This window comes from Drosophila tropicalis, unplaced genomic scaffold (assembly GCF_018151085.1).
Source record: "Drosophila tropicalis isolate 14030-0801.00 unplaced genomic scaffold, ASM1815108v1 contig_35, whole genome shotgun sequence".
Lineage (NCBI taxonomy): Eukaryota > Metazoa > Arthropoda > Insecta > Diptera > Drosophilidae > Drosophila > Drosophila tropicalis.
This window is the reverse complement of record NW_027172808.1, coordinates 22,070-39,460: the sequence shown is the minus strand read 5'-3', so window position 1 is coordinate 39,460 and position 17,391 is coordinate 22,070. Positions and strand designations below refer to the sequence as shown.

The following is a 17,391-nucleotide window of genomic DNA, read 5'->3' as shown; positions in this document are numbered from 1 at the left end:
AACAACCACAAACCCGAAGAAAAGGAAAAACCGCAAGAAGCCCTCAATTAGGCGCAAATTGCGCGCAGCTGCGGCTGCAAAGAGAGATGAGGAGCAGCGAGCTGCTGCAAATAGAGAAGAGGGGAAGCGAGCTGCTGCAGTGGAGACTCCGGAGGCACCGCCGAAAAGTGTGAAGCCACTAGCGCGGCCGAAGCTTCGTCAGGAAGTCGCTAGCCACCAGCCACCATCGTTAACCTCTAATATTTATTGGTTTACTTATATAAATAAATAAAATTGCGTTACAATTTTTATAAAATTAGATTTCCTTTTGTTTTTTCTATAGATTAAGATCTTTATTACTCGTATCGCCCAGTTTGGTTAACGCCATCATGATGAGCCAAACTCCATCATCCATTTCTCATATTTGTCTAGATCTGCACGCGATACGCTCTTGTTGCAACGATTCATGGCCTCATTGAAATCCTTATTGAACACTGGCAGATCTACCTCCGCGGTCGCCAATTGGCGTATCTGTTCGGGTGTTAAAACAGCGATTTTTGTACGCATCGACATCATGCTCGCCTCACGGCATACATTTGTGATATCCGCTCCCGAACAGCCCTTCAATTGATTAGCCACATATGTATATATACATATATATAAAATAATAAAATATTAAAATTTATCTAAATATCTTGCTCAATCTGTACTGAACAGAACAATTAGTGCAAATATTAAAGGAAATATAGTTGAATCATTTAACTAACTCAAAGGGACGCTCACTTCTTAAGGCGCCTTTGATCTTATCTTTATGATATGTCTACAGTGACACCAACTCGATAAACGAAACAAAAAAGAAGATAAAACTGAATCCACTTGGCTGCCTGCATGACTCACTGGCGATGATGACTAAAACCCATCTTGAAATATTCAGGCATCAACATGGGTAAAACCTCTTCAAGCCTCTTTAAGCAGTCGTTTGGTATCATGAAGATCGGTAATATTGCTCCAGCGAACCTTTGGATCCTTCTGTAGAATATCACACTCTAGGAATAATAAATGGCGGATTAATAAGCAGTTAGCAAATCCATTTTTGTATCTGTAACATACCCAAAATGTCGACCAGTTCGGCTTCAATGTAATTGTTTGGCTGAAATTCACGTTCTTCATCGGCTCCACCAGTTTGTGAATCAGCTTCGCCATTATCGCCTCCATTTGCCCGATTGGCAGCAGCGGCTGAGTGGTCATCTTTGACTTCATTGTTGTTCGCTGTAAACATTTTACGTCGTCCATTACTGGTGTTGGCGGTGGTGGTGCTGTTGGTGGATCTGGCACTATTCCATAAACGAGCATTTCGTGTTGCATTTGGACCGTTTCTGGTTGTACTCTGTAGGATTTGTTGCTGGGTTGGAGATTTTCCTTATTTGCGATGGATAATTTGATTCGCAGATGCAGATGCAGATTCTATAGAGCTTGGTAACAATTGCTGCCTGAATTAAGTGTTTCCTTCAATTTAATTCAATTTTTTTTATGAAATATTAAAGAAGACAACCTCGGCTAGGCCGAAGTTTTTATACCCTTACAGCCCTTGGCAATAATATTTTTACTTTTTGAAATTTCTTTCCCTGCAACTCAATTCATCAATACACAAACAAAACATTATTACTCTTTTTACTACAATTTTTTCCTTTCTTTTCCATCTTTCCCTAAGCAACGCACGGCACGCATACACATACAGTTTATGTAGCCTTGCGTCTGTGTGAGTGTATGCATGTACTCTTTTGTTTTGATGATGACGTAGTAGGCAGCAAGCAGCGCTGCCGGCAGCGATTGAACCGATTTATATAGACTGTAACTTGTGTTCTATTTATCCGATCAGGGTAAAATTTTGGGATCTGAGATTTTATATCAAATTCTATTATATTGGTAAATTTCATGGGGATACTCCAATTTTTGCAAAAATTTTTGTTCCAGAGTTATATGATATAGTAGTCCGATCCCAAAGATTTTCATACTTTATCTCACCCGGGTAAAAAAAAGCTCCCAAAAAAATTTCATCCCGATAGCTCTTAAGATGGCTGAGTAAAACGCGTACGCACCGACGGACAGGCGGACAGACGGTCAGACGGACATGGCTATATCGACTTAGCTTCTCATGCTGATCAAGAATATATATACTTTATGGGGTCGGAAACGTCTCCTTCTGTGCGTTACAAACATCTGAGCAATTTTATAATACCCTCTGCAAGGGTATAAAAACACAAATTTTAATAAAATCAGGTGAACCAAAAAAATGAGTAACTCAACTTACAAGTAAGTTTTAAATACAACGATTTATAATATAAATTTTATAAGTATGTATCTTTTTGAAAGGCAGTCTTTTTTTTTTTTTATTGTTTTATTGTTAGCGGACAATGACGATACTATACGCAGTACGTTCAAGTGGCCCCTACGACACCAGGACAAAGCCTGTTACGCGCGAGCCCAAGCAGATAACTGCCCACCTCCCACCCGACCGACCGAGGGGTGCAGCCGTATAACGACAAATACACAATAGAAAAAAAAGACAAACTAATAATACTATAGCTATCTATTAACTAAATGGGATAGGATAAAAAAAAAAGAACTCTGAGCCGATTACAGGGAATAAATGGTTTATGCATGGCATATGTAGTTAAAAGAACAACGACGCCAAAATCATTCATATAATTTAGACTTTCTAAAAGACTATTGTTTAGAAAAAAAGTGACCAGTTGAGGAGAGTTACGAAAAAAAGTCATTACCTTACATTTGGTAGTGTTAAGATTTAGTAGATTAAACTGGCACCAGGATTGAAAGTTTTTAAGATCAGCTTGTAGCCGACTAAATGAATTTGTATCTTTATAAGTAAGACAAAGCTTGACATCGTCAGCATACATAAGCACACGCGAAAGAACAATGACTGATGGAAGATCGTTAATGAATAGTGTGAAAAGCAGAAGGCCAGGATGACTACCTTGAGGTACACAGGAATGAAATCGGAAAAAGAAGACTTAAAAAATACCCTCTGTCTTCTATTTGTTAAATATTCTCGAACCCAAGAAGGGAAAAGGGGTGGAAACCCAATGTCGCTCAGCTTAGAAAGTAATAGGGTATGATTAACGGAATCAAAGGCTTTGCTGAAGTCAGTGTATATGACATCAGTTTGTTTACCATTTCCGAACCCCCTGATAATTATTGATGTAAATTCTAAAATCCCATGTTGGGATGGCGAAATAATAGAGCTGCAAGAGTAATGATATACGACTCTTTCCAAATAGATGGAAAAGAAGAAGATTCAACAGACAATTGAAACAATTTTAACATGGGTTTACATAATGCGTTTGCACAGAACCTGAGTACACATCCAGGTAGACCATATGGCCCCGGAGAATAAACAGGTTAAACTAGTTTAAGTTCGCTAAGAAGAGAACTTTCATCAATCACTGAATTGAAAATGCAATTAGTCTTTTCTAAATGATAAGGATACGGACTTGCTCGATATTCCGTTGAGGAATAGGTTGTTTTGAAAAAATTCGCAAACATATCGGCAATGGCCTGATCAGTGCTATTCTCTAGTTCGCCTTATGAATGAGCGCATTTCATTCTCGACCTCCCGCCAACAATGGTTTCTGTGCAGAGTAAGCCTTTACAACTAAAGAAATTAACAAGCAAGAATACACAAAAACAAAAACACGTATCACAGAGTCGCGGGTAGGCAAAAGACGAGAGCGCAAATCAAACAAGAATAGGAAAGAGCGGGAGAGCGCGTCAAATTGAACACATGCAACAACAATTTGTATGCAAGAGCGCGAGAGTTAGTTACAACGGTAAAGACACAAAAGCAAAAGAGATAAGCAAAACAACAACACCGCTAAGTGTTGATTTATGTATGTATATTTAAACAAAAACACAAAAGCGACTGCAAGAATTCGCTAAATGAAAATAAAATTCGGATGCTGAAATTATTATTAAACCGATAATGAGATTAAAAGTTATAGAAAAGTATTTAATCGCGAGAAAAAATAAAAATTTGATAAGAGCAAAAAAAACACATCCGTCCTCTGCAACGAGTGAAAGTTTTTTTTTAATGTCAGAATAAAGAGAGAATTCGCAAGTCGAAAGTCAGCAGGTGATTTCAAGATTTTTCTTTAATTCTCGAATATGTTAGTGTCTTAAGAGATGAGTTTTTTTACTTTTTCTTTTCAATTCTTGATGATGCGTTGTTTTAAAAATGCTTTCGCAACTCACGATTATCTGGTGCTCTAATTATAGGACTAACCTTTAATTTAAAAAATCCCTATGCAAGCAGTTATCATGCTTGTTCCAAAGAAGAGCTCAATGCCAGAAGACTAGCTACCGTCGGACGACTGTAGTTCTATGCTTGAGTTCGATGAAAAGTGCACTCAACTACCCATGGAACAAATGTTTCGTAACACACATTCCATTCCATGTAATTTGTCGTATAACTTTATTCCTACAATTGCAGTTAAAAAATTAAAATTGGTTTTTGGAAAGGTTATTTTATTACCTTTCATTTGGTATCAAAATACTAATTTGTTTCATATCAGAAAAACTTAAAAGGTTTATTTAAATGAAACCATGTCAATAACACCAAAAAAATAGTGTGACCATTATTAAATCGTACAACTTTATTTATTCTTACATCTGTGGAACCTCTCCTATATTTGAAATGACTGCCTTAATTCGATCTCCCATAGTATTAACTAGACTTTTAAAATCTGCTGGAGTTATTGAATCCCAAACTTCTTGAATTTTTGATTTTAATCCAGCCAGTGTTCGCTGAGGGTCATTTCGCAGCTTTTTTTTTTTCATCAAACCCCAAATATTTTCTATTGGGCTCAGGTCTGGGCTTGTTGATGTTGGTCAGTACAACACATTAATGCCATTCACCTGAAGCCAGTTTTTGGTGGATTTTGCGGTATACGGAGCTGCACCATCTTGTTGGAAGGTATATTCCCCACAGTCAGAAAGCTTTGGTATTGATGGAATGAGGAACTTTTGCAAAATATCTTTGTATTTTTCTGCATTCACAGTGCCATCTATAAAGTGGAGCTCTCCTATACCATTTCCAGACATATGTACATCCTCACACCATTGTGCTCGTGGGAAACTTTACCGTGCGTTTTCAGCAATATTTGTGATACGCTTCCTTGCTATTGCTTATGACTCTGTTACGGTAATGACCGGAACACACTTCAAATCTCGATTCATCGCTAAAAATAATGCAGTTCCACTGCCTCTGCACACAGTTCTTTCTGTGTTTAGCCCATAGCAACCGCTTTTTCTTTTACAACGATGTTATCAAAAGATTCTTTTTAGCCTAAAAGTTCAATATACGAATATTACATGTGCTATTCTACATGGAACTCATGTAAATCAAATCTTGTAGAAGCCATATCCCCTTCTTTTCATTTGTATACGAGTCCATTAGCGTTCTACGGATTTTCCAATCATTTCAGACCACTTTGAGGACATATCTCTAGCAGTTCCTTGCCTATTTTGCCTTATGAGAGTCTCCAAAGCTCTTTTGTCCCGTGGAGTAATTTTTGAGACACGCCCTCTGTTGGCTGTATTATTGTTAATGTTGCCATTCTTTTTGTATTTTTGGACAATATTCTGCACCGTTGGTTTAGCAAGATTAAGATTCTTTGATATTTCGGCATAGCTGTTTCCCAATTTAAATTTTTCATTTAACAATCAAATTCACCTTACTTTTTGCCCACAATAGTAAATTAAGTTGCAAATTTATCAATTAGTTTATTTAAGAAAAAAAATCACAAATGAAGTGCAAAAAACGATGTATGTATATTTTCGGTCACTTCAATAAGAATACTTGGTTGTACTGTTAAATTATAAATGCGATAAACAAAATTAAGTTTTCATTTTTTTAGAGTAAGCTTACAATATTTATAACGTTTTAATAGTTGGTGGACCCGCCTTTATTTACTACTACCTCGTAAGCAATGAGTCGTATAGGCTTTCTAGGTAATTCAGAGAAATTTGCGACTCTATTACCGACTCCTTTGTGACGTATTGTCTACCTGATCCATAAATATTTTTAGAAAGCCAACCCCAAGCATTCTCAATAATATTGAGGTCAAGTGAATATGGCGACCACACGAGTAAATCGACATTTTGTGACTGGATCCACGCTTTAACAACCCGTGCGTTAGGAATTGTGGCATTTCCTGCTGATGACGCCAGGGCATTCATTTTGGATGTCAGAATAGTAAAAAAGGCGCCAACACCATAACTCTTCCTTCACGGCTATGATGGCCGCCCCTATTTTTCGCAAATCGTGGAAATAGTAGTTCGATTTTTTTATCCGAAACACCTTGTATTTTCATTTGTACGAACCATATTTAAAGGTGTTTTTTCAGTATTAGTCTTTTTTAATGATTGCTTAAACGGATAACTGACGAACTGTCGGCACACTGTCCAATATGTCTATAATTCGTACTTAATTTTGGTTGCCGAGTGGCGAGAATTGGAGGTTTCTCTTAGAAATGAGCGTCTTTCAGTTGAGGTTGCCTGTTTAGTCCGACCTTTCATGTTAATTTCTAAGTTTCGCCGGATCTCAATGAAATTGAAACACTGCTGTAGAGCTCCTTCCAATTTTTTCTCCGATTTCTTGAAAAGACATTGTCATGTCTTTATTTGCCAAGATGTTTCTTTTTTCTTCGGTGTTCACCGAATTTTTCCGACCCACGGTGCATTCCGATTTATAGAAAATATAATTTTACACTTAAAAAAACATTGATACAACTCAAGCGGAAGTTCTCGAAACACTAATAAGTTTTCTGTTCCTATTCAAGTGATGCATAAAAAACTTTTTCTGACCAGGTGCATTCTAAGCAATGGGCAAAACTATGTAACTGTACATTTTTTTTGTTGTCTTTTTGAGTTCTATTAATAGCCAATGAACGGTACTTGTAAACGGTAAATAATTAGAGATTGATGGAATAGAGACGGAACAGAAAACAAGCAATAAGAATACAGACGTGTTCTTATTTAAGTGGCTGGCAGTGTATTTTTATTCAGTATTGCTGTTGCACCTTAAAACAAAAAAGTTTTTGATATGTCGACCATCTGCCAAGAGAGGGTTAAAAAAAAACATATGAGAAAACGCGACAAACATAGAACAAAAGAGTTGCAAGCTTTGCCGTTCTTTTTTCGCTTCATGTAGTTCGAATTCCCTACTACTTTTAGCGTTGAAGATATGGTATGGCCATTACAACTGTGGATTCTTTGTGAGCTACCTGACGATGTTTCTGCAACTTGGGCACATTGCTTAGGAAATTAAACTAAACTCTTGGATGCAACCAAGAAAAAAATGTCGATAAAAAAGGGTTCTAATATCGATAGTGCTACATCGGTTCATCTTCAGCAGAGAACATAAAATCAGTCACAATCAAAAACAGCAAAAAGTTCTGCTGAATGCTATCCCATTCGCATCAAACTCTCACAGAGTACGATTGCGCACACGCTCAGTTAACGAAATTGTATAGAAGCAAGCGCTAAAGCAAATTACTGAAAACTAACGGCACCTGTTCAAAACAAAGAACAAAATAGAACTACAATTTGCAATTTCGCCGATGCTAAGCAGCAAATAACATGTCTTATGGTGGTGAAAACATGGATTGGCAACTTGTGCCAATTATTCCAAGCGCATCTAAGCGTAAGAAAGAAAACTCTCCAAACTTGTCAAGAAAACAGCCGGCCCTGGACTTTGGACCCTCAACATCTAGCCATGCTAACCACTTTGCCCTGTTGGCAGAACCAGGGGAGGAAACCAATTTCAACAAATCAGTAACAAACCAAACACTTAATGATGATATTAAAAGCGATACACCAGCATCTAAAAAACCACCCCCCTATTATTTCATATGTCAAAGATATTAATGGGTTGCTCGAATACCTCAAGTGACATATAGACACCGCTGACTTTACTTATAAATCCCAACGAGACGGGCACATTTGTGTCGTGGTAAATAAAGTGGAAAACTACAGGGATTTGGTTAAATTATTAAACAAGGATAAAAAGAGTACCATACATTTCAGCTCAAGCAGGAAAGGACATTTAGGGTTGTAGCCAAAAACCTTCATCACACTACACAACCTGAATCAATAAAGCACGAGCTAGAGTTGCAAGGGCATTTAGTCAGGGGTATTCACAACATTAAAAGCCGTATCACGAAGGAGCCATTGCCAATGTTCTTCATAGACCTAGAGCCAAACAAAAACAATGCTGAAATCTACAATATTAAACATATCAATAACGCCATAGTTACAATAGAACCACCAAAGAAAATTAGAGACATGATGCAATGCCACCGATGCCAAGAATTCGGGCACACAAAATCTTATTGCAATAACAGATTTAGCTGCGTTAAATGTGCTGAAAATCATCCAAGCATCAACTGTCCCAAAGAAAGAAATCAACCAGACACTTGTGCAAATTGCAATAAGAATCACGCTGCTAGCTATAAAGGCTGCAGAGTCTACCAAGCAATTACAAAAAACAAGTCCAGCGAACTAAACATATTGACATTATGCATCATCACATCAGAGAAGTTATATCAATGAAAATAATATCAATTAACTATGTTCAAACAGATGACAATGTAGCTGATATACTCACTAAAAACTTCAGAAAGAAAAACATGTAAAGTTTGTAAAACATCTTGGAAGGTAAATCTTTACTACTACTACTCGGGCCCATACATAAACGCGCTTAAACTACATAATTTTGGTATCAAACGAAAGAGAAAAATTCCACGAGCACGACCTCAGGTGCGATTTATTTCGTAGTTTTTGAGTAATTAATAAAAGAAAATTAATATTTTTAGCGTGACTATATCTAAAAGTAGCTGTTTCCGGCTAAAAAAGCTGTTCAATTTTGAGATGGTGTTGCCAAATGCTGAATTTCGGATACTCGAATACGCGGGCTTTTTGAATATTTTGTTTGTACTATTCTCAACAAACGAAAATATTGTTGAGTTTACAATATTTCTTGATTTTATAGAACAAATATAGTTTAGGCTGCCAGAGCAGCCGAATATTCCTCGACTTTAGAGCTTAGAATAAAATATTTGGCTACCAGGGCGGTCAAACAGCGCGCCAAATAAAAAATAGCGTTTGACAACACTGAAATCTAGCTTTAGCCGATTTTTCCACTTTCCAACACTGAAATCTCGAGTAGTAGTAGTAAACATTTACCCGCTTTTTTCCTATGTACTTACTCTTAATAAAAAGTTTGTCGTGTAAGTGCAAAGTGCAGACATTTTCAACCCAAAGCTTTTTGATATTTAATCAATTTTTCGGGAACCTCCGAATTCCTACTTGTCATTTTTTACTGTGTTCAGCAGTAATGTGTAGTAATAGTTTTGCGAAATGTAAAAATTTCAGGGCGAAATAAATATGTTCAAAAAAAGTTATAAAGAAAACAGTATACAGAACAGTTATCACTTTTTTTCAGAGCTTGCAAATAACAGTTGACCGATTCTTGGTGTTCGCAAATAAGTGTTGTAAACCGACAGTTTGAGCAAAAACTCAAAGAGCAACAGTTTCAGTTGTTTATTCGATGAATCTGTTTTGCTCTGAACAAAACCGATTTTTTTTCAATTCTTTTGCTCTGGTTATTATCGGACACTTTAATCTCTCACAATGAAGCAAAGTGTTTTTTGAGTATGCTTTGCGAATCAGATTCGCGATCCCTTGTGTTTGTTGATTTCTTTGCGGTTCTCGTCCTCGGAAGAATCTTTATTTTCTGTATTCTTAGATGACGTTCAAACAGTGTCACAAGCCATAGAAGACATAGAAGTTTTTTTGTATTATTTTTTTTATTGTTTTATTGTTTTTGGTACTTTGCACTACTTTCACTTTTTTACTTGTATGTTGAACTGTACGGCTAGTTCCCGGGGAGGTTGTACACTGAGCTCTCTAGTCCAAGGCCCCCCTTTATATAGGACCTGACCTGAAGACAGCTCTCAACATTAGTTGCTAAGGTTGCTTAGATGCTCAACCAGGGCTACAACTGACGCACCTGTCAATACATTGGAACTAACTAGTAGGCTTTGACTTATTAGTCAGGTGTCAGTCTGCAAACGCTGCACGGCAGTGTTGTAAACTACACAATGCGCTGACACCTGACAATTCTCAAAGCACCATAGTAGGCTTTGATTCATTGACACCTGATAAAACAACATAGTAGGCTTTGATTCATTCTCCGACATATGTATATCAAAGGGATAAAATATCAAAGAAGTTAAATTCGGCTATGACGAAGTTTATATGTATATCTTTGCAGTCCTTGACAATAATAATTTTACATGTTCAAAATTTGTTTTCTGCAACTGAATTCATACACGTCTGCGTGTGTATGCATGTGCTCTGTTGATTTGATGATGACGTAGTAGGCAGCAAGCAGCGCTGCCGGCAGCGATTGAACCGATTTATATTGATTGTAACTTCTGTTCTATTTATCCGATCGGATTGCAAATTTCATGGGGATACTCCAATTTTTATAAAATTTTTTTAAAATGTTTCCTCTAGAGCTATATGATATAGTGGTCCGATCCTAACAATTTTCATACTTGATCTGCTCCAAATAATAAAAAGCACACAAAAAAGCCCGATAGCTCTTAAGATGGCTGAGTAAAACGTATACGCACGGAAAGACATGGCTATTTCGACTCTGCTTCACATGCTGATCAAGAATATATATACTTTATGGAGTCGGAAACGTCTCCTTCTGTGCGTTACAAACATCTGACCAATTTTATCCCTTTATATGGCACCCGGTCGGATTTTGATGTAGTTTCTTTCATTAAATAGAAAAATGAAAATGAAAAATACAACTTCTTTCTTTTTTTGAAATTTTCCTTTTTTTCATATTTATTTAAGGATAAAGGGATTGTTGCATATATGTAGCATATGCAACAGATAGGCTTGTGGCGAAAATAATTGAAGGATTTCATAGTGTTTTTCAAAGTTAATTTAAAATTATAAAAATAGTATAAAAAGTCGAGTAACTTTAAAGTAAATGAAAATTTTTGAAACAATTATTTCTTTTATTAAAAACCAGTGCAGTTTGGATATTTGCATCTTGTTCTGTTGTCAGTCCACGTTGGCCAATGCCCAATCTGATCTTGACGCACCATCTGATTCGGTACATGTTGAGTTGGACCTCTCTGCTTTTTTTCTGCAATTCATTTTCGCTTCGCTTTCCAGTTTTAGTTTTTGTGTCTACTTTTCTCAAAACTTCAGTGATGTCTAGCCGAAACTCTGATGAGCTTAAACGTTTTTTTGTCGATGCATTTTCTTTATGCACTCGTTTATACAACAACCAAGCGTTGCTGACTGTCAAGTCCAGCAGGTGATAAAAAACACGAACTTGCCAGCGACTGCTTCTTATCCAAATTGTATACCTTCCAATTATGCTATCTATGAGATCAACGCCACCCATATAGCTATTATATTGTGCTATTGCAAATGGACGGTCAATATGAATATAATCCTTTTGGACTTTGTTGTAACGTCGGGCTGTGTCTTTGGGACTTATTCCAGCGTAATTGGATGCCAAAGTAACAATTTCGTTATCCACCCATGAAGTTAGCGAAATGTCCACTCCACCGTAGTCGGCAACATGTTCCACTGATGTACCTCGTGTTTTTTTTTTAGTTTATCTGGTCAATGGATTTATGATTTGGAATTTGGTTTTTTCTTATTGTTCCCAAAGCTAGAATTCCTCCTTCCGCCAAGTACTTCAAAAGGGGTAAGGAGTTAAAATAATTATCAAAGTATAATCGATAATTCCGATGCCAATCTGACGACGCAGTTTGATGCCGCACCCAAATCTGGCTCGTTAGGCCGTACTTTACTTTCATTTCCACTATCTATTTCGAATTTCTAGCAGAAGCCGAAATTACCGCTAAGTACAAAAATCTTATAGCCCCATTTATGAGGCTTGTTGGGATTGTACCTTTTCATGTAGTTCTTAGCAGAGAACTGCAAGTGTGTCAATTTTTGCCACCTTACTCACACTCAATGAAATTTGTGTGCCGGTGCCACTCATTACCGGCTCAGCAACACTTATACAAACACTTATACAAAATGATTTGAGTGCCACATCTACCATCTGTCGCTCACAACAATACACCGTTTTCTTTTGGCATGGCAACCAAGTGTTTTTCGGCAACGCGTGCCGGTTGCACTCACACTTAAAGCGAACGTAGACAAAAAACCAAAGTGTGAAAAAGACAACATGCAATAACGCAAGTGGACAAAATACATGTACATATGTATGTATATCACCCGAGTATTTTGCACACACCATGGTGCTTGTGTGTATATGTATGCGTAATTGTCGTTCGTTTTTTCCTTCATTAGATTGCGTCTTAGTGTTCGAGTTCAGTGCTTCTTTAATTATGCTAGCGTTAACTTTGCAGCAATGACACCTGAAGACATTAAAAATAAAATAGATCGTGGTATATACACCGTAGCTGCAAAACATAAAGGCAAAAGTGTAATTTGGACAATATTGTATGACATTTTTCAAGAGGACCAAACTGTTCTTGTCTTTTCTTTAGCGGGCAATATAATAACAGAAAAAAGAAATAGATTAGGTCCGAAAACTGTGGACAATTTGCTTTTTCTACATTCTTACCATAAAAACCTAAAATTATAATTTAATTAAGTTTAATGCACTGAAGCAAAAACATTAAGTTTTATATTTTAATTTGTTTTAATTTTTTTTTTTAAGTTAATAAATGAAGTATTATTTCTTAAGTTAAACATTATTTTGTGTTAAATTTTCTTATTTGCGAAAAAAAGAAAAAAATCAAGCGAAGGCTTGCAAGAAAAAAACCCAACACCCAAAACACTCTACACATTCTATGACTCAATTTTCGTATATGTATGTCTTTTGACTCATTTTTTTTCGAGGCCCAAGCGCCGGTACATGCTGTACAGTGTACACACATATGCGAAACAAATACCTACTCACTTTTGCAGCTTGTGTGCACAAACACTCAAGTATTTTCGTGAGGCTAGCGATTGTACACACTTGTGCGGTGGTTAAAAACACACGGGTGTCAAAAACACCCTACATTTACCCGGTGCACCTTAAGTGTCGGTGGCTTGTTGCAGCTCTCTGGTTCTTAGCCTTTGTTGAACATATCTGTTCATCAACACACAAAAATTGTTGCATAGGAACTTTTTTAAAATTTTTGTTCAGTTCATCGATAATTGGCCTGATTTTGAATAGCCGATCGTGACAGGAGTGTGACAAAGGCAGGGCTTTATCATTGTTGTTAAAGTGAATGTGACGCTTAATCATCTCAAATGTTTTTGCGATATAATATTTTGTATCGCTGGTACTCCAATTATTGTTGACCAATATTGAGTAATCCTTGGAAGACGCGAAATTGACATGTATAATATGATTCTAACAAACTGTAGAATATCTAAGGACGTAAAATTGACATGTGCGTTAGGGTCTTTTTGGCGAATATAAAGATTTGTTTCGATTGTAATTTCATCAAACAGGTTTTTTTGGAAAAAGATACCAAAAAAATTGTATTGGCTCTGATAGTTCCATTAGTTGCGGAGGCAACATAGTACTCCCGAGAAACTGCAGTTGATTTTCGTTCAAAATAAAACGGCGTTGTCTCCATAGCAAGTTTCTTTTCAGATCAGGGTTGTTAGTGGAAACATTTGGCTCAGAATCATCCATGAGATTTGAGTTTAAAACGTCTAAGGCATTACTCTGTGGATTTTGGTCATCGACGTCATCTTCATCGGTACTACTTGAATCTTTCTCATCTGGATAAAAATCGCTTTCCTCATCAGCAGAAAAGTCAAGTTCATCCTCGCTATCTAAACTGTTGAAATAATTTTCAACCTGTTGTAATATGGTATTTATTTTCTGAAAAGTATAAGTATAAGTATCGATTGCAAAAGATTTAGTTTTCCGATGAGCAGCTAGAGGTCTGTCTCGTTTGGTGGTTGCCGGAAGCATGATACAATTATACAAGGTAGTCCACTCGGCAAAATCATAGTCCCTTAATATAAGTGCGAGTGAAAGAGCGTTGTATAGTGAGTGTGAGTGAAACGACTACACAGTGCGTCGATTAACCCGCGCATGGTGCATGGGCCTAAAAAGTTTCCTTAGTTATGACAAGAGTTGTAGTTTTTATAATTTAATTTTTATTAGTTTTGAATTTGACATTATTCTTTGTTTTTTTTGTTTAACAGCTATTCTTTTGTTTAGGCTCTTAATTCTAAAGAATATACGTATTTTAAAATAAAATTTTTTAATATTTACATTAATATCGACCTGCTCAGCGGCGTTTAACAATGTCTTCTTCACATTTTCTGTTATTGTAAATTTATCTTTTACAATATTTAAAAATATGAGTTCTAATTGTTTGATTTTGTTTTTAAATGTCGATGAAGGTTTTAGGAGTCCTCCATGCGACACCTCATCTACGTATGTGAACGTCGACTCTTTGGCTAACTCATTATGCAAATTAAATTTTTTTATGACATAACCAGTCAGGTATTCGAGCGCAACCTCCGTCAACTCGTCTATGTCTTCTGTTATGCTGTCATCAAAAGCAAATTGGAGGCTGTCATCCTCTTGCTCGTTCTCTTTGTTACCGCTATCTTCTACTTACTCTGTCTGCGTGCTCGAATTAGCGTAGCCTAATTTAACAAAATTTTGTTCAGGTTCTGCCTCTCTTTGCGGAACAGCAGTCGAATTCAGTCTTCTTCTTTTCAGTGGCTGCCCTGCGCCTGAAAATGACTTCCACTGTGAAGCACTGAAATGCGTATCGCAAATTTTGGAGCTCTCAATAAGGCTACAGCCCAGAGACTGCTCCCACAAAGTTCTTTTTGTAATACACTTTGGTACATGAACAGACTTTACGCCTAGCACGTGCTTGCGACAACAACTGCAAAAAGACATTTTTCTTGCGACCACTGAAGGGTTAACGCTCTAAAAAAAATCGTCCGCACACAACCTTTCAGTTCGACAAGCAGGCACACACTGAAAATAAGGGACCAAAAACCGAACGAATTCGGCAGCCGAGTGGACTACCATGTATAATTGTATCATGGCCGGAAGAAGAAGGAAGCCACGCTCTAGTGTGGCCTTAGGTCGCGTACCAATATATACCATCGATACTTAAAATGCTAACAATCGATACTTATTACTAACAATCGATACTTATTACTAACAATCGATACTACAATACCGGTTTCGGTATATACTTGAGCATTTAACAGACTTTGTAAATAATTTGAATCTTACAACTCGACCGCCTGACGAGGAATCGACCTCGATTCCAATTGTTAACAACGAAGGGGGGTAAATAAGAATCTTAAGTGGCTGGTGTCGCCTTTGTTTGTCTATCAGAAGTGCAATCTTGATCAAGGGCAACCCATAGCTTTAGTTTGGAGGCTTCTAGGACCCCATCATATGGTAGTTGGGTGATTTGGGAGCCCTCTACATCCCGGATAACATATCGGTCATTCGGAAGTTTTTTATGAACCACATACGGACCACGATACCGCTTGATAAGCTTTTTGTTTGTGCCTGCCGAAGTATCCACATTCTTAATAACTACGAAATCCCCCCTCCTCAAAACTAACGGCAGGGAGGTGATGCTTCGAATAATATTCCGAATTATATTCTTGGGACTTAACAATGTTACGGAAGGCTAATCTCCGGATGTCTACCTCTGAGGCATCGACCTCCTCCGTTCTCTCACCCAACCGTTCGGTTAGTTCGTCTACTACCACACCTCGTTGTTCAACACCGAATAGAAGTACGGAAGCGGCAAATTTGGTTGTGGAGTGGACGGAGTTATTCAATGCAAACTCTATGTTCGGCAGTTGTTGGACCCAATCTGCATGGTCCACAGGTTCCGTTAGTTTACCCAACATGGGGCCCAACACGCGGTTAACCCGCTCGACTTGGCCGTTGGCCCGGGGTGAGGCAGTGGCATTCAGCACATGAATTATATTATTGGCCTTCAGAAATTCTTCAAACTCGGAGGAAGTACAGCAGGTACCTTGATCGCTGATGACTCGGCGGGGTCTACTGTAATTTGCGAAATACTGAGATTCTAATGTCTGGCATACTTCACGTGAATTCGTCGTGGCGGCAGGGTACAGCTTCACAAATTTGGTGAAAGCGTCAATGACAACCAGGAGGTACTTTTTCTTAGAACGTATGGACGGAAGGGGGCCCAAATGGTCAATATGGACGGTATCAAACGGAAGGGGCACTTTCGGAATACTATGTAGCGTGACACGGTGGTCCGAAGCGGACGCGGAGTAGTAGATACACTTGAGGCAATTTTTAATGTAATTGTTAACATAAGACTTCATACACGGGAACCAGTAATGCTTCTTGATCTGTGCACAACATTTCTCCGTGGCCATGTGGCCAAGCTTCTCGTGCACTACTCGTATGACATGATTTATCATTTCGGAAGGGACATAAAGTTGGGGTACACTCGTCGAGGACAGGCGGTACACTACTCCATCTCGCAGTTCGAAATCCGCTATCTCATATTTCTCTAACTCATCTCGGAGTTTGACAATCTCAGGGTCCCGGTTCTGGGTTAACTGCAGTTGGAAGTCGAGGTTTATATCGTCAACGTATGCGGCAGTTTCTATTCTGCTTAGAGCATCAGCATGGGGCATACCAACCCCCGAGCGGTGTACAATCGTGTAGTTATAGTTTTCCAACAGCAGGGCCCAGGGAGCAATCTTGGCGGAATGTCCACCATTTCTCAGTGTCAGCGCAAGGGAATTACAATCGGTCACGATTTTGAACGGTATGAACTTAAGGTATGTCTCAAAACGTTTCAAGGAATACACTATAGCTAACGTCTCTAGCTCATAACTGTGTAGTTTCGATTCAGCGGCGGAGGCCATCTTAGAGAAGTAGGACACTGGGTGTAATTTACCGTCTGTTTGTTTCTGGAAACCAATTGAACTAGCATCGCAGTGTAACTCTGTTTCAGACTTCGGGTTGTAAATAGATAACACGGGCGATTTGATCAATTTCAGTGTTCGGAAAGCTTCAAGGCATTCCTCGGAGAAGACATAAGGGGTATCTTTTCTTAACAATCGGGACAGCGGACACGCAATCTTAGCAAAACCTGATACAAATCGGCGGAAGTATGAGAATAGGCCTAGGCAACGCTCTAATTCCTTGCTATCCCTTGGGATGGGCAAATCCCGTATCGCCTGGATATGAGCTGGTTTAGGCGTGATACCGGTGGAATTGGCTAAGTAGCCCATGTACTATAGTTCCCTATACGCAAAACGGCATTTCGTCAGCTTCAGGCATAGCCC

At 38.0% G+C, this 17,391-nt stretch overlaps 1 protein-coding gene across 1 annotated transcript; it reads right to left on the bottom strand.

Annotated features, from left to right (window-relative positions):
• Positions 1–366: 366 nt before the first annotated feature.
• LOC137572500 (uncharacterized) lies at positions 367–17,337 on the bottom strand. The gene is given in 5 exon segments (XM_068284250.1): positions 367–622; positions 877–938; positions 940–1,025; positions 1,090–1,313; positions 16,922–17,337. Coding segments are annotated over 5 exon segments (1,044 nt in total).
• Positions 17,338–17,391: the final 54 nt, after the last annotated feature.